This window comes from Lycorma delicatula, chromosome 1, assembly GCF_047948215.1.
Source record: "Lycorma delicatula isolate Av1 chromosome 1, ASM4794821v1, whole genome shotgun sequence".
Taxonomy (NCBI): domain Eukaryota; kingdom Metazoa; phylum Arthropoda; class Insecta; order Hemiptera; family Fulgoridae; genus Lycorma; species Lycorma delicatula.
The window spans coordinates 45,301,927-45,326,762 of record NC_134455.1 but is presented as its reverse complement, the minus strand read 5'-3'; the positions used below and the strand labels follow the sequence as shown (position 1 = coordinate 45,326,762).

The following is a 24,836-nucleotide window of genomic DNA, read 5'->3' as shown; positions in this document are numbered from 1 at the left end:
ATTGGCATGGTCTGTTAAAAAAAATACTGTTATAATAAACTATATTTGAAAAAAGAAAATCCATTCAACTGTGGAAAGAAATCCGGTTTCTATGACTCTGTATTGGTCTTGCCTTATAATCCCTTCTACAGTTTACAGTCTTCCAGTTCCTTTCGAAGACATGTAGTTCCAAACCATTACAAATACTGGGTGTTTCACTGTCTGGGCAACATATAATGGTTTAAAAACACTTCATCCATATTTTGGATTCATCAGTAAAGACCACCTTAAAGGAAAAAATAAAGTATATATGTAGTATTTTCCTTTTAGACAGGTCTAAATCAGGATTACCCTTACTACTACTGTATTCTCACACAATTTTATCAACAAAAAATTGAGTAGCTTGTACTTTTCTAGCCTTGCATAAAGTTAGGAAATATTTGAAAAAAAATTATAGTTATGACTTATCTTGCTCCAATGATTTAAAATTGTATCTTGAACTTCCTTCACCAAATCAGCCTTCTCTTAGCCAGTCCAGGTGTAATTTTTGCTTTCTTCTATGATCTGCATGCTTTGAAGCCAGCGGCAAAGTTGTCTCCACACATTAGATGCAGATATTTCTATTTTGTATGGTTTTTAAGTTATTAGAAATATCTTCTTGTTGCCTTTCTGTTGATTTAGCAATCTGAACTAGTTTTTCTCCATTTGGGGTTCATTTCGAGTTTTTGACCACAGTTGCCTTTTCCATTTTGAAACAAAGCCCTTGGCATATCTGAGTGAAATATTAATGCAACTGATTTAAGTTGATATTTTATAAGTATTTCGCTTGTAAAAAGTGTGAAATATCCAGTTTTCTTGGAATATCACCGAGATTACTTCTTTCAAAAGGCACTCAGTGAAGGCCTTCTTCCTAGATGATAATTCTGCTGTCTTTCCCATAACCTCATATTTAAAAATAAAATCGCTGATATTACAATAAACAAACAAAAACCAAAAATCACTAAATATGCATTTAATAAACTGACAAAGAAAAGTTACAATATCTCAAAAAGTACTTAACAAATTACAAGTTTGTAATAGAATAACACCAAAGAAGCTACAATAAGTAACAGCACACAAAATAACTAAATAATAATAAATAATTTAATAATAACTAATATATGTAATATATTATATTATTTTATATTAAATTTATATTTTATATAAATTTATTATATTATATTTAACAAATATTTAATTTAATAATAATTAACTAAAAAATATTAAGAAACCTAATTGCTTTGCAAAATAGTTTTACAAGTCTAATTTATGGCAACTAATACGTGAAAACTAAAAATATAACAAAACTGGTATTGAGTCTAATTTTGCACACCTCTGTAGTGTCTCAGAACTTTGAATCATTCTTTAAATGTACTACTCACACTGAAAGAAAAAGTTAACATGCTGAAGCTTGGTTTGATATTTTCCCTGATAATGCAGTAGGTAAGCTACCACTGTCTTGAATAATATTAATGTAATATATCAGTTATAATATAAATATTTAGATAGTTATACGTTCTTGGATAATTACAGCTTTATCAAGTCAAATATTGAATATAACAAAATTATCTCTGTCATGGACCATCCTGGATAACAAGAATGTAATATAAAATATCTAAATAATAAACTCAATTTTTTATTGTAATTGCTTGCATTTTGTATTTCTCTGATATTAGTGGTAATAAAAAGTTTGTTTTTTGAAACTATTTCTAGAAGTAAAAGCCCTCTTGTTAGAGAAAGAGGACCACGGCAATTTGGAGATGTGCCAGGAGGTTCTGGAGGTTATTCTGGATCCTTAGGACCTGACAGTGACAGTCAAGGACGTTTGTCAAGGACAATTGATTCAGGTGACCGGTAAGTAATTCTATTCTGTATTTGTATTGTTGTAAATTATGAAAGAAAGTGATATTGCAGGTCTTCAGTGAATGAGAATGTTTCTAAATTAACATTATTTAATCATCTGGAGTTAGAACTTTGTACAAACAGAACTGGTGAACTATTGTGAAGAAACTTCATCTTCATTCAATGGAGTTACAGTAATTAACTGATCATGCCAAACTCAGATGCTTATGTAATCCTGGGATCTCCATAAGACAAGACTTAATAAGAAGCTTGGAGCTTGTATAATGTGGATCCTAGTTCAATTTATAAACTGCTGCATCCCTTACAGACTAATGGTTCTGCTGCCACGGAATTTCTCTGGAAGAAGCAGTGTCTTGGTAGAAAAAGGGTGTGATTAGTATCAAAGCCACGTTTAGTTAATAATTCTAGAGTAATTTCCGATGGTATGGCCTATCTACTGTGTTTAGAAAATGGCAATGATAGCAGCAGCAATTCAAAAAATATCATCGGCAACTGGATTTTTCAGTTATAGTAAGGGGGTGTTATTTTATGGCATCTATGGTTGAAAAATCAAATTAATTACCAGTCGAGATTGAACATTGTCATTCAAGTGAAAAATTAGATAACTTGCTCTGTATGTTTTATTGGCAGTATTTAATCTACTTGTGGATTGATGAAGAGTACTGCTAATGGATTATGTTGTAAACATTTAAAATCAATGTTAGTAGAAGTGTCATTTTAACATTTATTAAATGTATTAAAAAAAATTAAAATTTTTTCACTGCTGTCAAAGTTCTTTTTGGAAAACAAGTTCAAATAAATTGTCTACAGCAAGAATAATTAAACACTGGATGTTCATAGAAGATTTATCTGGCTAAGTTGCTTTTAAGTGCGAAATTTAAGGATATGAAGAGGTTTCTTCACTGCTAGGTCATATATTTATATACACTTGTTTAGAGGTGAACAGTTGTGCTGTGAAGTACTAAAATCATTTTATTAATGTTCACTTTTTATCTTAATTAAACGTAAACTATTCAAAGAAGAATTATACTCTTTTACAATAGTAAGATAACTCATTTCAATATGGATGAATTTACATTTAAAAAAAAAATTGTTAAATCAGTGATATAATGGAGCTGTTTGTTGGTTGGCAGTTAACACAAGTTTCTTTTATTATGTACTGAAAGTACACCAGAAAGGGGTTACAATGTTGTAATTTCATATAATTTTCAAGGAATTTAAATTAAAGCAAAATAGTTTGATGGTTACGTGCATTTGAGGAAAAAGCTCTTAAATCTATATTTTTATAGTGGAAATGAAATCAAAAAATTTCAGGTTTGTGTGATTTATTTATTCTTCAGATTTATTTTAAAGTTAAAAGTCTGACAGTACTAGTCGAAATTGAATATTAAGTTACATATTTTCTATCTGCTTCTGATAAATGAAGATGACGAAGTGTTCAGTTTAAATATTTTTTTCTACATTACAAGTGGCTTATAGTAAAACAGGTTGTAATGTATTGTGTGTAGCTGCAGGGCCCTGGTTAAAGTTTAATTCTACTCTGCTATTTTCCTATGGATTGTGAGCATTGATTTTAATACCAATAATTGTTGCAAATATTTCAGTTATGGGAATTCATTGAGGATAAGAAAACTGGACAGTTACAGACTAGACAGAAAAAAAATTATGTTTGAAGGTTGGTAAAGTACGAGTATCATCATGATTTATTATTTTGTAGAACTGCAAAAGAATATACTGATGTTGGTGTGAGTCAGTAGATAATAAAATGCAAATCTTAAGTCTTTTATTTGTAAGTCAAGTGCAGCAGTTTATCAATTTTACCAAACGCTTATAAAAACATCAAATTTATCTTAGTGAGGATGAATTTATTTATAATAAATGACCTATTCACTAGATTTCCCTGTCATACTGTGAGGGGAGAATTCGGTAAATGGGTCATGAAGAAAATAACAGTTGTTCCTTAAGGTACCATTAGGTGGCATTATAGTCCACTTTGATGATTCAGTTAGCAGATACTTGGGCACATTAACTCATTTGAAGTGGTATCCATGATCAAGAAGTTCATTTCGAAGATTGGGACTCTATTGTGTAATTTGTGTGGGTAAAAAAAACTTTTTGGAAAAGATTTTTGTAAAGAAATATTTCTTATATTCTGTAAAAAGTATACCTATTAGTATTCACTACTAGGTCAGTAATTCTCTCTCAAGAATGCTGTAAACTTTTGACCGAATCATCCTTTGCAGAGTGCGACAGAACAAATCGTGATAGGTGGAGAATTCAAGTTGTCAAGTTGGGAACAATAAGACAGCATACAACTTCAATAGGATATACTCTTTGATTAATCTACAACACGATAATCATTTATCATCTTTTAAATTTTTGAAGTGTATTCACAGCAAGTGTCGTGACAACTGACAGATACAAAAAGAATCAAATGGATGTATACCTGTATCATCTATTCTATAACCTGAAGAGGAAGATTTGCTTAATAAGATTAGTGGGTAAATCATGGCTACATGTCTTGAGTCAAATTAAACAATTAGATATAATGTAAATATTCTTCTTTATCTTCGTGGAAGAAATCATGGTTACAGAATTTTAAGGTTCTCAAGCAGATTGCTGTTAATTCATTTCTGGAAGGAGGTGATTTTGTAAATGCTGAATCAATCTCTGAAGTTTTGTTAGTGCTTCACATCCTGACCTACTGATGGAGTATTGTTCTATCATGATGAGACTAATGCTATGTGGCTACATCATACAAGAGAAGTAGCTTAATAAGGTAACAAAGTCTTTAAATCCACTTCAGCTAAAGCCTGAACAACTTAATATGTTTGGTTAGTTTAATCCATGAAAAGATTTATCTGTGATAGTTTTCATGGGTGATAAAGCTTATTGGATTATGAAGATCTGAGATGCAGATGTGACTAGCAACTCAACATCTTCATGATGTAGCTATTTTTTGTTCAATGGTAATCTTAAGCTTTAAAGAATATTGAATGAAATATGTCAGATTGCTTGGAATTACAAAATTCAGTTGTAGCTGCTGTGGATATTTTTTGGTTGAATTTTCATCAAAGGATATGTTATCTGATAGAAAGAAATCAGAAATCACAAAAAAAGTACAGCAAGTTCAGTGAAAAGTGTGAAAACTATTAAACTGTTATAAAGTGTGATAAAGGTATTTGCTAAAATTATTAATAATAAAAAAAGGTTGAAGATCACAGCTTCAAGGGAAATCGAAGGAGAAATATTTTTTAAAAATTGCTGAAAAGTAAATGTATAATGGATGGTTTATGGGGATGTTTTTTTTTTTTACAGAGATGGGAATTGCATTAAAAGGGTTTAGCAAAACATTGAAAATCATGCTGGGTATTAAATTATGTTGTAGAGTTTCTTTAATTTTACCTTTTTTTATTTGGTACCTCAGAGAGTGCCAAATTACTTAACTGTTATCTCTGATCTATTGCGAAATCGGCCAAAATCATTATTAGTACTATGATAAAAGCTTGTATATCAGTTGATGGGTGAACACCCATTTTACTAGAAAGCATGTATTTTTGGTTTTACTTTGACTATTTTGTAAACTGTCATGTTGTGTTAGCAACATAAAGTCTACAATATGAAATTTAATGCTTTAAAGAGTGAAATTTCTTAAAAGGTGGACTGTAATAGCAAAAAAAATTATATATTATATTTGTGTTGCACACAAAATAAATTATTTTTTATTGATTGGATTATATACAAAAACACAAGTATAATTTTGAAATCAAATTATAGATTCTTCATAATTAGAAGTTCATCTATTCTAATAGTAGGCTTGTGTATGCACAGAATTGAGAAAAGAAGGTTTATAACTTAATATAAAAGATGTAGAATAACATTCTGAAAGAAAAATTTCATTCAGCTGATTAGTGAAAGAAGAAATGAGATTCTGATAAATTTTTTGAGAAATTCTTAAACATAAGAAGGTGCTATAGCTTGAGTTTTTAAAACTATGCTACCTTGGATGTACTACACATTTTACTCAAGTAGATGAAATGATAGGTGAAAAAGAATCTGATTTGCTAGAAATCAACTAATATAAGTTTTTTCTGCTTCACTTCAAGTAATTGCACTATTAATGGACTATTTTTTTTTTTTTTGTTCGTTCCTAAACTGATAATGAAAACCATGAAATTACATGGCATGCAAATTTTAACTTCACATAAATCACACTCATTTAAATAGTTAATGAGAAGGAAATAGTTGAAGAAAAAATATTTTGATAGCAATGCAAATTAATAAAATTAATTGACTTGTGATAATTTAAAAAATTGTGACTGTCATTAAGAGTTATCTTCATAATCATTTCATGTTGATTTTTACATAAATATTGAAGAAATTAGATTAAATAAGAAGAGATGAAAATATTAATGTTCTGCTAAGAATCAAGAGAGTTAAGAAGGAGGTTGCTTTGTGTTTTAACATATTCATTGTGGATAACATATCCAATTTATAGGGAGTTGATTTAGGGAAAATCTGTCTTAACCCTGATTATGAAGTTACTGGTTTATTTATAAAAAGGAGGATTTCCATGGATATTGAATGATAAACATCTTTCATCATGTAGGAGTTTAGGCGGTTACTATTGCTTGGCGGTTAAGTTTGTAGCTAGTTTTAATGCATAGTGTGTGTGCTTATTGTGGAAGTATACTACCTAAATATTTGCACCCTGTGTGCTGTGCTAAAATGTATGAATTAGAAGGGATAGACACTTGGGTGTTAGTTCTGTTGTGGGTCTTTAGTATTGAATATAAAAAGTAGAATTAAAGTGTGAGGCTTTAGGGAGTTCTACTTTGTAATAAAATCCACAAACTATAGGTGGTTTTGACAATAAATGTTATTTTCCAATTTCACCTATAATTGATAGTATAGTGCTTATAAAATATCAATTTTATAATTACATTGGTCATTCATTTTTTCAAGTGGTTAATATTTGCTGAATCTTTTAATATTTTTGGGTCCTTATTCAAAGTATGAAGCCAAAATTTTCCTATCTATCTCAATTGCCCTTCCTATTTTCCAGCAAGTACATGTGGATGAACAGTACAAGTACAATATACAGAGTAATTCAAAAGGATACTCAATTTCTTAACTGTATTCCAAATTAAGAACTAATACAAATTTGGAGTAAATTACATCTCATAATATTCACTATAGAGTTTATATATGCAATTCCTAAATGTTCACTGTGGCCCCCTTTGGCTGCACAGCACACATCTAAGCAGTAACTGAACTCTTCCCACATGTTGAGGAAGCGTCTTGTGTTAACTGTATTCACCACAGCAGTGATATGGTTCTGCAGTTGACCAGATTTATTGGTAGAGGTGGCATATAAACTGCATCTTTCACAAAGCCCCACAAGAAAAAGTCACATGGTGTGAAATCAGGTGATTTTGGAGACCAGAACTGAAGAGCAGGTCATCATTCCTGATGCGTCATATCCATCATTGTATAGATTCATTCCGATAGCATCGAACATCTAGGTGCCATTGGACTAGAGCTCCATCCTGTTGAAAAATAAAGTCTTGCAGTTGAGGGGAAAACCAATTTTTCCAGCATGTCCTGGTATATTATCCCAGTAACCATGATGTGTTGCGCACAAAAAATGGTAAACCTTTATTTGCGATACGGCACAACATATTAACCTTGGTGGAGTCTCTCATGAGGATTTCATAGAGCTCCATATGCGCACATGTGTCTTATTCACTTTCTACTGAATATTAAATATAGAAGAAAACTGTCATCTTCCACGTTTTCAAGCATCTGATATAAAATTCAACACTGCTTTGGTTTATCACCTCCATGAAAAGCCTGTAAAAGTTGTCTGGCTTGAAAAGTAAATTACGCCTCAAAACACGCCAGACAGGTTGAGGTATTCCAAGTTTTCTGCTTGCTGTATGGGTTGACTTTCTTTGCTTTCAACAAAACACGGGCGGTTGGCCCGTGCTCTTGCCTTTACAGAGACACCTTGTTTATTCTAACTGATGAAACTCAAAGGTTTCACCATTTGCTGGATACACATTTCCTATTTGTAACATTGTTGACTGGTTGGTTGAATGAATCTTGTCATGTGGAATTTAAAATTCCAGTGATTTGGAGAAAACTGAAGTATCACTAAACGGAGTGCTATTTTTTTTTGTATAAAAAAAGCATTAGGGATAATAGCTAATACTAGACATACATATACTGATATTACCTCTGCTATAAGACCAGTGTCTCACTGTGACAGTTTCCAATTCAGTACCTCCAAAAACTTGGAAATTACACAAGATGAAGCTACGATATTGAAAGTTGTGCAGATCTGTCAAATGATGAACAAAAGAGAAACCCAGACTCGAGAATGAAGCAGAAATTCTCATATCATGACTGAAAGCATGTCATCTTTTATGACACAATACGTAAGTGCTTTCCACGACAGGCAATGTGAATTTGAACAATACTGCTTCCAGTACGAGGGGTTAGTTTACTGTAATCATGGGAAATCTGTACTAGAAGCTTTGGGATATATGCATCATCCTAATGAATGGTGGGGGTCTTTTTATTAGACTCTTCAAAGTGAAGCTCTTGAAAGCAATCCTTCTTGCATGTTGGAAATATCCCATCAACCCCTTTAGCTCATGCAGCTCACATGGAGTCATATGAAACTTTTGGTGAATATGATTCAGTATGAAAAATATTTGGGACATATTTATGGAGACCTGAAAATGACAGCACTGCTACTTGGTTTACAACTTGGGTATATTAAATTTTGTTGCCTCTTATATGAATGGGGTCCAGTGATATTGAGAATCATTATTATAAAAGAGTGGCCAAAAAGAGAAACATTGACAGTGGGAAAGAAGAGCATTGCAAGTTCACACTAGTAAAACCTGAAAATATTTACCTACCGCCACTACGCATTAAGCTACATTTAATAAAAAATTTCATTAAAATAATGAATATTGATGAGACTGGATTTCACTTTCTAAAAATTAGTTTCCTAACATAAGTGATGCTAAGATAAAACATTTATAAGACCAAGAATAACAAAACTTAATGGATATTGAATTTGAAGACAGTTTGAATGAACTTCTTGAAAACTCTTAGAGCACTTTGATATAATATGTCGCTAAAGATCCACTTAAATTCTCATTTGGTTTTTCCACTACCGATCTTGGAGTTATGAGTAATGAACATGGAGACATTTCATTAGGAAATATCCACTATGGAAACACACTATCATGAAAAATGGAACCGAAGAATGCTGGCTGACTACTGCTGAAACCTCTAAACTGATGTACCTACAGCAAACTACACAGAAAATCCAAAAGAAGCAGATTTTAGGCATTTAAAAATCTCATATGTAAAATACTGTTATTCTAGTCACAATGGTCTTTTCTTACAATAAAAAATGGTTATATGTAAAATTATGCCTGAAAGAAATCACATTTGTTTTTGAAATCAGCATAAAAAATACTGTAAGATTTACCTATTAGCATTCTTGTAACAAACAAAAAACAAAATTCAGTTTTCCAGTGTTATTAAAGTGTAAATTAAAGCATGCATTTATATAACATTTTTTTATCAAAAAAATTAAGAGAAGGTTAAAGAATTAGAGGTAATAGAGATATTGTTTCTTAACTATACTGAAATTCTATCAGAGTTAAATTTTTTGAAGAGGTGATATTTTATATATCTGTAGTCTAGATTACAAAAAATACCTTTAAATTTAGTGTGTTGTAACATTAGATTCTACTTAAGGTACAGGGAGTTCAAAAAGTCACTGTACAGTATGCTTTAGAATTATGTGGTGCAATTCTAATCTTTTGGATTTAGGCTAGTTATCCTGTAGGTACGTACTGTGGGTGCTGCTCAGTAATAAACTAAGATATCGGTTGTTGGATTACAATAATGTGCTTTGTGTTATTTTGTTCATCGTTTGAATAGTTATCAGAAACATAACTGGGAATCCATTTTTCTCATTGAATATGCCTTTTGTGAATTAGTCAAGTATACTGATTTAGTGAAGCAAAAGTTTTCTAAAAAGTTTCTAAATACTCCTGTTCCTCACCACAGTACAAAATTTTAAGCAACAGACTTTGTTAAAGACACTGACACTGAACAAAATGGAAGACCACTTAAACTAAACAAACAGAAGCTGCTTGATATTTTGGATGCTATGGCCAAAAGTCCATCAAAGTCAATGTGTAAGTTAGCATAGCAGCAAGATATCAGACTTGCAACTGCACTTAAAGCTGTAAGAAAATAACTGAAACTTTTCCTGTACAAAAATATGTGTGTTCAAGAACTGAAACCTACAGATCATGCCAAAAGATTAAATTATTGTCAGTGGTTTAAAAACATTTTATTGACCAAAGTTCTGTAGGTATCCTCGACATTACATTTTTTTTACAGATGAAGCGTGGTTTCATCTGGAAGGGTTTAATCACAAAATACACCATGGGTTGATAACTAACTCCCATAATTATACTATCTTTACACAAGGTGAAAGTTGGAGTCTGGGTCAGTAGGAGTAGAATGAGCATTGTGGACCCATTCTTTTTTGAGACTATAGTTAATAGTGATCTTTATTATGCTGTTTTAACAAACTTCATTAGTCAGTTAACAGAAGTGGAAATCAATCACAGTTGTTTCCAACAAGATGACACCATGGTGCACACAGCTAATAGTCAATGATTTTACGAAATGTCTTTGGTGAACGAATCATTTCCAGCTCTTGTGGCTTGCACGATTGCCCAAACTGATTCCTCATTACTTTCTATGGGGGACAGCGAAACAAGTAGTGTATTTCAACAAACCACACACAATTGACAAAATAAAAACTGCAGAAACGGCATATATGTAAAAGACTTTTCAGTACATCAGCTGGTTAAAATATTTGAAAATGATTGAAATATGTGCAGTTGGAGGAGGTTATTTTTAAAAAAAATTCTTAAAGTATTCCACTAATAGTAATATCAGTTTCTATAAAATAATGAAATTAAAATACAAAGCGATATTTAAAAAAGTTTCATCATTATACTTCCATAATTCCAGTGCACAGCAATTTTCCAAACACGCTGTACAGAAAAAAATACTATAGTTTCAGGTTAGGTTTGTAAACCAGCTTTCTTGAGGAAAAGAACCACACATAAAGTGTTATTTGAATTATAAAAATCTACCACCACCCAGTTTGTTTAAGTAAAATAAAGATGTATCCTATAAAAAGGAAATAATGATAACAGGGGGGGGGGTCTCTTACTAATCAATATTTTTTATAGAAAAGTGACGTTTAAAAAATACAGATATAATTGCAATATGGATGTGGTGCATCAATCAAATTGGGTTTAAAATTAATAAAATGGACATTTAAGTGAACAGAATACTTATTAAATTATTAATGTGTATTATCTTGTATGCATAAGTTGTAATTCTGAATGAATATTAAATCTTATATTAATGAAAATAATTTATCATTTAAAAAAGAGAATTTCATACTAAACGGAATCTTTGGGTAACTTAAATAAAAAAAACAGTTACTGGAAAGTAATAAGACTTTTATAGTCAAAGTAAACAATAAATATCTACTGCAGTTTATTTTTATTTTTTACATTAATATTGTTTGTAGAACAAGGTTTATGGGCAAAGTTACCTGAAGTGATGAGAGAACAATAGTGCACATTTTTGCGACTTGAGAATTTGGAAGTATTATGTAATGAAACTGAACTCTTCTGATTGAATATAGACTTCTGTTTTAATATTCTGCTGCTGAATATTAACAATTTAAATTGCTAAGCATATCCACTTTACTGACTTCAAGATGTTTTACTTCAAATTTGTAGTATCAGGATAAATCTGGTTTTTGTACAAGCGATTAGAAAAGTTTTTACCTGTTGGTTTGTGGAGCATAGAGGTGGGGATTTGTCATGGATTCAAAGATTTACTTACGTAGAATCAGATTCAGTTGCTAAAAAAAGTAATTACAACCAAACGTATGTGTCTTATCAATTATGAAATTCCCATTCAAACTTTACACCAAATTTTTGATAGAAAAAAGAATCAATTTCCAACAAAAGAAGTTCTTACATTTAAACAAGACTTGCTTTATCTGCAGATTTGGACAAGCAAGACTTGAAACTAATTTGGTGTGATTCGTTTTAATCAAAATCGTATCATTACATTTGAATGTTCTCTGCTAAAAGTTATATAGAGTTGCCATTTGTTATGGTTGAGGAGTTCGTCAAATTAAAATTGTGTAATAATAATTATGTATCTGAGAAATATACTGGTAGATATGCAGCTGCTATTTGTATAAATTTCAACAACTTTATAGAATGTGAGAAGTTGGGTGTTACGTTACATGATTTATTCATAATTATATTAAAGGATTTGGCATAATCTCTTTATTTATGATTGATTAAATTTGATAGATACAAACATTGCATGTTTATTATTTACAATGGATATGAAAATCTTCTGTGATATAATTACTATGACAGTGATTAAAAATCAGGTGTCTCATAAAAAAAAATATGATCATACTTAAGAAGAAGTAGGTTCTTGGAGGCTACAAGTGCTAAAATATTTTGCAATTATCAGCTTATTACTTCGGATAATTGCATCAATAGAGTTATCAAGAAAAATCATTGTAATAGGTAATTTTCTTTTTGAGAGAGAATGGATTATAAAAAATAAATGTTAAAACAATTCACAGTTTGTTTAATATTGCAATCTGTTAACTTCATAATTCTTCCTGGAACATGAGAAGAAAGCAAAACTTTTAAAGATTTAAAGCAGCATAAGTTTTCGTGAAGTAAATATAATAAGTTATGGATCAGGCTAAACTCACTTTGTTGAAGAAGGCTGTACTTCAATTTTACTACTCTGAGAGGTAATGAATGAAACTATGTGCTACTTCGAAAGAAGTGAAGAAACTATTTATCAGTTTTATTGGTCTCGCTAATTTTGGACAAGTGTACTATGATATCTTACTTATGATGAGCAGGTAGAAATGTTTGAAGATGGAATGTGTGATGTAAGATCTGGAGTCATCATTTTTAATTTAAGTGTTCGTTAATAATAAAGACAAATTTTAATTTTTTGGTCGTAAAAAGACCAGAATGCTGAAGTTTTGAATATGTTTGAAGATATTTTTTATCTGCCAGGTCAGTTGTCTAAGACATTTCATTTTCTATTTTTATTGACTGGCGGAAAAGAGGTGGCCATATTTTACCACAGGCTCTTAGTAAATCCTTAAAACCTTCAGAAAAGGAATGTTCTCTGTGAAAATTGTTTCATATGTTGCAGTGTACTTTAATTCAAGATAATTTGTTTCTATTACTAATCTTCCTGTTTAAAGAATGCTTTCAAGTACTGATAAACTGAAAATATTGATATATTGACATTTGAAATCTATTTTCTACTTCATGCTGTTATGTTTTTAATAATGAATTGCTTTTGTTGAAGATTCTCTTCTAAATTTTCTTTATGCAAAGTGGAAAGCAAGCATACTACCTGCTGAGTCTCTTATTACCTTCAGACAGCCTTATTTTAAAAGAAGGTTTGATTATTGATTAATTGCCATTTGTAAATTGTCATCTATAATACAATTATATAATGCAACTGCATGAATTTAACTTCAGTGGTACTTGGCAAATTGATGATATTAAGGTTTCTCAACATTTTTACCAGATCACTTTTTTAGAATTATGTACAATCTCTGAAAGAAGTCAGTTGCAGTTGACGATAAAATGGTGGCGAGTTATATGTGTTCTGATTGAATGTTCACAATTTGCTAGTGATTACATGACTTACATCAACTTGTGATAGTGAGATGTGCTTGGTTTCGTGCTTGTAAAAAAAAAAAAAGTTACGTTCTTAATATATATAAAAAAAGTTTGAAGATTTTTAAATCTGCAAGCATATCAGCACGTGATTTTGTTTAAGCATTAATTCTGCATATCATTTTTCTCTGGGTTTTTATTGCAAGTGTCTTTCTACATTTTACCTGATACTTAATTGTTAGAAGAAATAAATTTATGAAGCAGAATTTTTTGTGTGCATCAAGAGGATTACGTTCAAGAATTTTAAGCAGTTAATTAATTATGTTAATGAGTTTACGGTTTGTAGTAAGACAGGTAAAATCTGTGATCTTTTGCACCCAATTTGTTAGGTTTCGAGGTGCTGTTGATTATGAAGAGGCAGCAGTACTAGATCGTCCAATCTTCCGGGGACCTGAAGGTACAGTTCGCTTTGATCCAAATGTACTGAAGAGAATATCAGTTGAAATCGTCAGAAGAAATCTTCTTCCTCCTGAAACGCAAGTAATAAATCGAGCTATAGTTAATCCTGAAGATATTACACCTGTGCGTCGCCCTGGTGAGTCAGTAATTGCAACAATTCAGGTCATTCCAGCGTTACTTTTGTAATTGTATTAATGTATTTAGTTGCTTAGAATTATTAGTTACCATTTGGTAATTATGGTACATTATTCCAATCAGTTGTTGCTAATAAAAGGAAAAGGTTGAGTTTTAGTCATTCTGTACTAGTTCAATTGTTACTGTAAATCTAATGAAAATATTACATTTTAACTGATACATGTAAAGATTTTTTTTTTTTAACTAAGCATATTTCTAAAGCTGTTGTGTAAGAAAATTTACATTTTAGTTGGGCTTGCCAATATAAAATCACTTTAGTATTCAGCCTTTTCCTTAATAACTAAGCATTTTAGAAGAAATAATAATTTTTGGAATAAAGTATATCTTTAAAATTTAATATACTTAGTTTAAAAAACTGTGCATCCTTCCTTATTTTTAAGAAATGAATGATTTTTAAAAAAATAGTCTGTAGTTAATGGTGCAACTTCTGTTAATTGTTTTATACAAATTTTTAATGCAAGTTAGTTTAAAATATAAATTGTGGCTTAAAGGAACCATTTACAATAAACACCAAATTTTAGTTAAATGTTAAAAAAAATTATAATTTAGTTAACGTTAATAGCAAAGTTATTGTTTTCTAGAATATCAGTATAGTAATATCCTGGAATGAAAGCTGATATTTTAAACTATTACTAAATTATATTTAATAGTTAATTATCTCGAAGGTGATACTTTTGAGATAATTTTCCATTCTCTTCTTAATTTGTATTAAGATCATAACTGCAGAACTTGCTATTCATTTAAAACATGCTGGCAATTTTATGAAGTTTTAAATGTGAGTTCTGCTGTATAGTGAGCACATGCAGGCAGGCCCCAAGATAAATCAGGCATCTGATAAATAAATGTTTATTTCTTTAATTAATGGATTTTCTTATGATTAATTTATACTGTACTGATCTGTTTTTCAACAGTTCATTCGGTGAGAATTATTCACTGTCTTTTGATGTGTGGTTCAAATTGTAATAAATTGGGAACATCATTATTAAGCGAATCTCCACAGCAGAGTGGTAACATCTTGTCATTCTCTTCTGGGTTCAAGTCCCAGACAGACATGACATCTTTTACTCAGTAAATTCATTGTCATCAGCAGCCATTAAAGGATGTCAGCATAAATAAATTATGCTGTGTAATTTTTACATTTCTAACACTCGTTTTTGATGCCTTTTATTAACTGTTTGATAAAAAGGTATATTTAATCAGTTGTTTTGATTGTTTAATTTACTTATTCAGTGTTTTAGTAATTTATAAATGGATTTTATCTCAGAATGTAGTTTTACAGTGTTGCAGTTTACGGGTTTTTAATTGCCACATGTCATAATGATATTTTGAGTGATGTAGTTAATTATATTGATTATACTACGCAGGCTTTTGTGTCAAAATATCAATACAAATTCAGTCATTACTCAATTTACTTTATACATTACTATTTATTACTCATTAACAACTGGTACTATTTCTCATCACTGGTATGTAAGTATGATGAGGCATCAATAGCTTGCATTGAACAAAAAAATATTTTGTTAGAATATGCTGTACTGCTTCCCATGTTAAATCTTAAAGTTAATTGATAAATGTGATCATTTCACTAACAAGCCTAAAGGATGCTTCTGGTTACTATTTGGTTGGCACCAAGAAGGTCTTATCAAAGAGAAAACGTATCAGTTTCTCTTGTATAAACCTAGAACACTGGAAAGTATATGATTAAAAATGTTAAAAAAGTATGGGAACTTCTGTAAAAAGTAAGTTTTCATGGTAATTGTAGTAAACATTATCCATATTAACAAAGTATTCAAGGTTAGGTTAGTTATGTTCTGAAATTTATAGACTGAGTGGTTTAAAAAATTGATTTAATCCTGATTAATGTTGTTAATTAGTAGTTTGGTTTTATGTATTTTATGTATATGAGTAAATATTAGATAAAGTTCATATTTATTCAGCAAAGAAACTAGCATAGAGTGTTAGTTCTAATATTCAGTATATAAGTATTTAAATACTTTTGTAAGTATTCATTACTTACAAATACTAGTCCTTAATGTATAATACTAGAATTTTTAATACAAAGAATCAATGTATTATAAAACAGTTAAAAAGAAGTTAAGTGACTAATAAATATGAGTTCACAACAAATAATCATGTGTGAAAGTTCTCTAATAATAGTTCTTTGTGATATCTACAGAAGTTGCACAAGGAATTTTGAAATGTGTTATTAAATTTTTAATTTCAGTCCAGCATAATGTATTAATAAAAAATTTCTTGTTTCAGTGTAATGTATTTGTATTACTAAATTACCTTTTTCTATATTTAGGTTTAATCAGCAAATGAAGATAGTTCTTCTATTTGTATTTTTGTGTTTTTTCTTTACATTATTTTTATACAGCATGGTTATTTAAAAGCATGTTTTAAAGTGAAATTTATTTAAATCATGATATTGATATAAGTAAAAAAAAATATATATTTTTTACAAGTTAATTTTGTATTAACATATTAATATTAAAAGTGTTTTCTTAGGAAATTTCTTTTTTAATTATTTTAACTTTCTTAAACTTTACTATTATCTACCATACTTTTAGTTATGCAAGTTATCTTCAAATGGACATTGAAAGAAAAAACTTGGAAGAACTGAGTTCATCATGTAAATTTCGCTTTTCTTTTTCGTCGCTGAGAGAGTTTCTTTATGTTTTTCATCTAAATTTGTTTTGATAAATATATGTATATGAATTTTCTTTTAACATGATTTTTCTAATAGGATTTTAAAATTACATTTTAAAAAAATGATAAAGTTAATTAAAATTTAATTTTTTGTAAATTATACAAAACAATGTTTCAAAATTATTTTTTTGTGAATTTAATTTTTTTAAATAAAGATTTTAACTTCAATATTGTTTGGATTATTCTTAGCCTAATTTTCAGAGGTTTTTTCATGCAAAAATTTGATTAATAAATTACAATTCTCTTTTAATTGAGTAATGACAATTTCTTTTTTCTTTTGCTAATGAAAAAATTATATTTATGTTTTTACTGAAATATATTAAATCATAGCAGAATTAAAGGAAACATGCATACTTAATCATTAGATTGAATAGATTCTGTGTTTTAGAAGACATCTCTCATATTGATGATCAACTGATTGAAGATAATACATATCGGTTACTTACTGAGAAAATTTAAATCATTGTGTGGAATTCAATTAATACATGCCATTTTTGATACCTGCACATTGTTTAATTTTATTTTTCTCAAAACAGATTTTTTTTCAAATTTTAATTTGGTTCATTCTAAAGTATATGTTAATTTTTTTAAGGGTTGCATTTTTTATATTGGGGTTCTGTTTCATTATTTTCATCCATGCAGGTTGAGGGAAGGCTGCAGTGACCAACTTACCAATCAGCTGTAACAAGAATTCTACGTAGGTATGTAATGGTATTCATCTAAGGGTTTACATTTTTTAAACTAAAATATTAATTAGCAGTGTTGCTAACAAATTTTATTCAGTTATTCAAGATAATACACTATTCTTTTATTTTATTTTATAATGTATTTGGAGTTGTTAAAATCTATTTTGTATGTACATAAATCTTTTTTATTCATTTCTTAATTTTTGTCTGATTTGCAGATGAATAATCAGTAAAATATATATATATATATTTTTTTTTTTATAAACTTACGTTATTTTTTATTATATAAAAATGTAATACCATTGTAGTTTTTGGATAAAGAATAAAGTGTACAGAATACATTTTTCAAGAATATGAAATCAACTTTATTCATCTGTATTTATATTGCTCTTCAAATCTTCAATGGAAACTTCAATTAATTTTTCACTTCATCATCTTCAAAAATATTTACCCTGGATTTTCTTGTTATATTTGTTGCTGCTGCTGCCATTAAAATTCAGGGTGTTCATTTTATTTGGGTTCAGTGTCTGAAGATTTTTTTTTTTTTATTAAATGTACTGCAGATGTGTTGTATTTTGAAAGTTAAAATTATGTTATTCCAGTTGTTGGAATTCTATTTTGTGGGAAGGGGTGGTGGAGAGTAAGTTAAATTTGAATGATAATATTTCCTGTGCTTGCTAATGACAACTATTATCTAATTTCAAGATGAACTTTTACATGTGGAACTATTTATTTATTCAGCTGAAAATATATCAACTATAACATTGCACGTAATTTTTTTTTATGAAGAAATTGCTGTGAAGAATTTTTATAAAAAAAAGAGGACTTGGGTTAAGTTGTTGGTTATTAGTGAGAAAAGTTTATATTTTTCGTTATTGTGTTAAATCATCATCAAACTTGAGGACATAATTTTTTTTTTTAATTTGTTGCTTTGATATATCCTTATTACAAGAATGGGGCATACTTCTTATTTAAAGTGCATCTCTGAGTGTAGCTTAGGTACTGAAGTACCTTTTTTCCTGTTTAGCCATCAGGAATCGCCGCTGTCAGGTATTACTTCAGAGGATGATATATATGAGTGTAGTCTTGTACAGCCTCAGGTTGACCATTTCTGAGATGTGTAGTTATTTGAAATCCAACCACCAAAGAACACTGGTATCTGCGATCTAGAATTCAAATCCATATAAAAGTAACTGCCTTTACTAGGATTTGAATGTTGGAACTCTCGACTTTGAAATCAGCTGATTTGAGAATATGTGTTCGCTTGACTAACCCGGTGGGTTAAAGGTACTAAAGTACCTAACTTCAGCTAATGTTTAATTAGTTATTTAGCTATTTATCTTTTCTCTGAAGTTTATGAAAAAAAAATTGTCCTGCATAAAAAATGTTCAGTAAGAAAAGGGAAATTTATATTTTATAGCTTTTAATGGCATTTAAATTAATCCTTTATCTTAATACTTCCCTTAATGGTGATAACAGAGTGCAGTCTTAAGTAAACATTATTTTAGTTATTCTATTTAATTTACTTTTGTTATGTAAGAAAGTACAGTGAAGTAAGTTGCATTTTTGGAACAACAATAAAATGTTTTGAGATTCGTAATAGAAAATAATTTGTGTAATACAATCCAAAATTATTAAAATGCACAGTGAATTAAAATTTATAATAGTTCGATTTAGAATCAAATAAAATTTAATCAAAAATGGTTTTGTATACCAAGCAAAGGCTTATCTTTCACATCCGTAAATGATACTACAAACAAGACATACTCATGCATTGGAGAACAATTGAACATAGATGAAGAATATAATATTTATTTTTATAGAAAATTTTTCTCATTTTCCATTAATAATTTCTACTTCTCAGAAAGAATGTTTTATATAATGACAACTTTTTTTTATTTCATTAAAATTCTGTTTGAGAATAAATTGATGATCAGTCTAAATTTGTTATCCATAATATTGAAAAATGAAGATTAAAATTAAATTATACAACATTCATTTGATATTGTATAATCACATTATTCTAAAAAGTCTGAAATTCCTCAGTGACGAAGGGAAAAGTGAAACTTGATCAAACCTCATTGAAAGGCATGAATATAGACATTAGCATATATCTTGTCCATCAAAAAACAGAATTCTTTATTACTCTTGGATAATATTGAAAATTAATTTTGTCAACAATTGAACAGAAGTAAAGAAGAAATATATAAGAATATGAGCATTAATTTGAATTGTTTGAAAACAACTGCTTTCACTATATATCTTCAAAGAATAGAATTACAATCACTTAAACCAGTTGTCATTTTAGAACTAAATACTAGTGAATTACTGCTGCTTAGTACATGTGGTTACAAGAAATAAAACAATTTGATTTTGAAGTTAATCTACATTAAGGATTAATCAAATTGTTAATTATAGTAAATTGTTTTATCTTTTAAATTATTCTTTGCTTACATTTGGATTATTCTTGGCAAAATAAAAGCTACAATGAAGACAATTATAGCAAGATTGTTTATCATTATTCTGTGTGATAATTGCACAAATTATTTTTTTACTATGATAATATGAACTGATTTTACTAGTCTTCAGATATTTAATAAATAACCTTATTTCATTTAATCTATTTTAATGATATAAATACGATGAAATGCAGATAGCGCGCTACATCTTAATAGTTTTATATGAATTATCTGATTCTCAAGTGTAAATAGCAGTTAATTTGCTAACATCAACTTCGTCTGTTTCTGAAACTTTGCAAAAATTCTTATCCAGAAATGGTTTATTTGTCTTTTTATCACATTGTTACTTTTTAATGTTGTCACATTCTGATTACTTGGAACTTTTCATGTAATTTAAAAAAAGAAGTGAAATCTTCAAGATTCTTTATAATCTGAACTGCCAAGCATATTGTTGGAACATTGTACAACAGCTACTCATATAAACATATTAGCTATCTTAAAAATTATAAATTGAATTATTTTTCTTGTTGGACATTTAATATGCATTTTGTGTTACTGTTAAAGAAATACAAGGATAAGCTACTAAAATATATATTTACAAAGATTTTTTTTTAAGAATGTACATGTTTTTTTAATTCTTTAAATTTCATAATATTGTGTACTTGATAATTAATTGTATATTTGATAACATCTGGTTAATACATAAGTATTAGAACACCATTAATTTTAGACACTTTAAAACATTTATGTTTTATATCATTCATGTACTTATTTCTTTTGAAATATTTTAGTTAAACAATTTTGTGTTTCTCATAGTTACAATTACCAATTCTCTATTACTGTCACTTTTTTTTATAAATATAAAACAGTAATTCTGAGCCTGTTGGTTGATAAAAGCTCTAACGTGTTAAAGATAATGATAGTGTCAAGTATTTTGAAGGGAGGGAAGTTTTATATTGTGAACATAGAGAATTGTATAAAAAAATTTCATACCTGACCAGATCAATTTAAAAAATGTTATACTTTTAGTTAAAAAGTAGTTGTTTCATGTAATTGAACATTTTTATTACTAATTAAAGATGTATTTAACTTAAATGTTATAGCTGAAAGTGTGTTTGTTCTATTAAGTTAATAAATTTAAATTTCTTTTTCTTTTTGTAAATATAGTTTTATTAATCTTGAAACTAATTTGCTGCAATTTAAAACAGGAATATTCAATATCATTCTTTATAGATATATGTAAATTTGCACGTAGTGTTCAAAATACTTATAAACTATTGTGTAATCATATATACAAATGAAAATGTATTAGTGATAATTGCATAGTGAGCACTGATTGTTTACTAAAGTTTTTTAAAACAGAGGTCAGGAATGGGAAACTTAAAATCAATTTTGATATTTAATGGCAATAAACTTCGATTTATCTTTCAATGTGTTATAAGATACATTTTCTAAAATTGTTACATTATTTGGTGTAACATAAGCGCTACCAAAAATATTTTTACTGTAAGCTATTTTATTTGAGAATCAAGACGTCAGTTTTTTATCATTAATAACTGAATGTGAAACTATCATCATTTACATTATTCATTCTTCAGAAAGTCAACTTTATGGCAACATTTTATTTTTTCAAGGTTAGATTTCAACTAATAATGTTTTCAAATAAAACACAGCGATCATTAGTTGATTATAATGGCTTAAATCATTCTAATATGAATAGAAATGGCTAAAAAATGTCAATTATTGAATTTAACTGCGTTTTATGTTGTGTTTCAAGATGTTTCTGTGTAAATTTTAGAGGAGCTGTGAATAAGTTGGAAGTTTCATATTATGTCTCTTAATTGATTTCAGTGAAATTTCCTCACAAAATTTTAATATCTTCTCAAATGAACTGAAATAATTTTTTTCTGTTCTAGTGTTATCAGTGAAGGTTAGGATGAACAAGAATTACCCAAGAAATATTAGAAATTAAAAAAAATAATTTTTCTTTCCACATGGCTGAATGCGCTTATCCAGCACTTTGTATTGAAAATATTTTTTTCGAATTTTGTTGTCAAAGATAAGCAGTGATTTATAACTTTCTCCACTATAGAGATATTTTCAGTTTTATTTTTTTGAAGAAAAAAATTGCACAGGACAAGTTCGGAAAAGTGAGAGACAACAAGAATTAGTCCTTGTTTTTTTTTGACAAGAACTGATGTAGTATGGGTACATACAAGAACTGTGAAGTGTAGTATGGGTACATACAAGAACTGTGAAGTGTAGTATGGGTACATACAAGAACTGTGAAGTGTAGTATGGGTACATACAAGAACTGTGAAGTGTAGTATGGGTACATACAAGAACTGTGAAGTGTAGTATGGGTAGGGCATAGTTGTTATGCGAAGACTAGTCCCAACTATCCCAAATAACAGTGCATTTTTGTCACACACTTGTGCAATCTTCTCAACTAGACCAGATTGATATGCTGATTTACATTCTCTCCAGGAGGAACTAATTCCCATTCACATTAAAAAAAAGCCTTCACATTTGATTGAACTTCCCATGCTTTTTTTGATGTCAATGATTCTTCTGATTTCTACTGGCTTGATAGTTGTTTTGTTTCCAGGTAATAACCATTGCATCAGCTATCTTCACCTGTCGCAACTTAAGAAAGAAACTGGATCATTTTGAAGTTATCTTTCAAGTCTTAGTACACATCAACACAATTTATTTTCTGATCTGTGAACCACGGTTCAGGTTTTGCAGCAACCCGTTGAAATAATGTTAAAATTTGTTGACAGCAACTCGACACAAGCTAATTTAGAAATCTCGTCCAACGAAGACCAAACCACTTTGTCTTGAAACTCGACCACTTGAAGGCCTGATTTACCTTAAAGCTTACTCTTGAAAAATATTCTGAAACATCAGCAGGAATTTTTCGTAGAGGAACCAAACTTAATTCTGAGTCTCTGATCTTTATGATCATCCATCACAAAAATTACAGGTCACATTTAACAAGTGCAAGGAAAAACAAAAACTGAACACCTTACAAACAATGCAGAACAATGCTATTCTGCAGACTGCCATTTGGTACTGTAAGCTCATTATACCTAGAGGGAGAATTCAAAACATCTATATTTTGCATCAAGTACAGATTCTCTTTATTGTTTTGAGTACTCCAAAAAAAAAGAGTTAAATTCTTATAAGTGGGTGAGTCTTAATCTGATACCTCATTAACTTAAAGGTAAAATAAAAAATAATAAGTAATTTGCAGTGTGAGGTTTTTTTAATTTTTAAACTCAAGTTTCACAGTTAAGTTTCCATCAAGACATCGATAAGTCTCGAGGGTGTCTCAAAACACCCAAATCACTTGACTGAAATATTTGGCAGAAAAGGCATTCAAAATTGGAAAAAACTAGTGATTTCTCTGGTGAAAATGAAAATCTAAAGTGCGGTGTTTATTAAAGGCAAGTTTTATTTAAATGGGGTATTGGTGTTTTACTTGTTATTGAACTAGAGAAAATACATTTAAGACATTGCAACTGATATGTAAATTTTTAAAAATTCAAGAATTTTTTAGTGGAATTTGGGCCACATTTAGTTTGTAAAAGTGACTTCATCAAGAGAACATGTATTGCTATTACCAAATATGACAATTTTTAATATGCTTACGTTTTATACATCATGAATATTACATCAGTTTAAAAAAAATGTGCTGAAAGATTATTCTAATGGAATTATTTTTTAAATAGCATAAATTTACAAACATAATAGTGTATCAAAAGGAAATTTCCAGGAACATTTGGCACCACATTAAGAAACTGCTTCAAGAAAATAATTATTATTAACACTTATTTATGATTAAAATAAATTTTATGTGTTAAAATCGTGATTATAAGGATTTTTTTCTTGAGTGGAATATCCTACTCTCATAAATCAAATTTTAGGTTAAAAATAATAAAGTTAATGCTGGTTTCTTTTTCAAAATATTCTGTGGAATGGTTTAAAAATATCTCATGATTCAATTTCAGGGAATTAAGGATATCGTCGATTTGGATATGGTTCAGTCTACTTAATTTTGCATAATCATCTTAAATTGGGAGCAATAATTGTGTGTGATCATCAAACAGGAAAATAATTTCAAGAAAATGAATTATTGGAGCAGTTATTTTGCATTCTCATAGGTTCTGGAATAAATATGGTATTAAAAATACTTCAAATGGAAATTTTTTTTTAATTTGAGCTGTTACATTCTAAATTACTTTCACACCAATTATTTTTTTATATATATATATTTTTTTTTTTGTGACATTAAGTAGTAGAATTCTTATATAAATATTTTCTTAATTATTTTCTCTTCATTTTTATTTATTTTTATTTTTTTCTTTAATAATGAATGACATTTTTAACATTTGAAGACTTCGTGGGAAAAGTTGGAAATACAAGAGGAATGTAACGCATTGGGAAATGGTGATGAAGGGGAACTTCAGTGAATGTAATGCGTTTAGAAATGGTGATGAAGGGGAACTTCAGTGTTGGTAAGATGGTAAGGTAATGAGGTTATGCTGGATTTTATCGGGATTTGGATTAAGCTGGAATAAATCATTTTTATAGGATTCTTTTTTTTTTGAAAAGGAATGGATTGCACAGTTTAAACTTAC

At 29.1% G+C, this 24,836-nt stretch overlaps 1 protein-coding gene across 6 annotated transcripts in view; it reads left to right on the top strand.

Moving 5' to 3' along the window:
• LOC142317780 (uncharacterized) overlaps nucleotides 1-24,836 on the top strand; it is a 93,980-nt gene that overhangs the window by 21,156 nt on the left and 47,988 nt on the right. For all 6 annotated transcript variants that reach the window (XM_075354358.1, XM_075354350.1, XM_075354332.1 and 3 more), the window contains 2 exons: nucleotides 1,732-1,872; nucleotides 14,075-14,280. In XM_075354358.1, coding sequence (XP_075210473.1) covers nucleotides 1,732-1,872; nucleotides 14,075-14,280 — 347 coding nt within the window. The remainder of the gene's footprint in view (nucleotides 1-1,731; nucleotides 1,873-14,074; nucleotides 14,281-24,836) is intronic.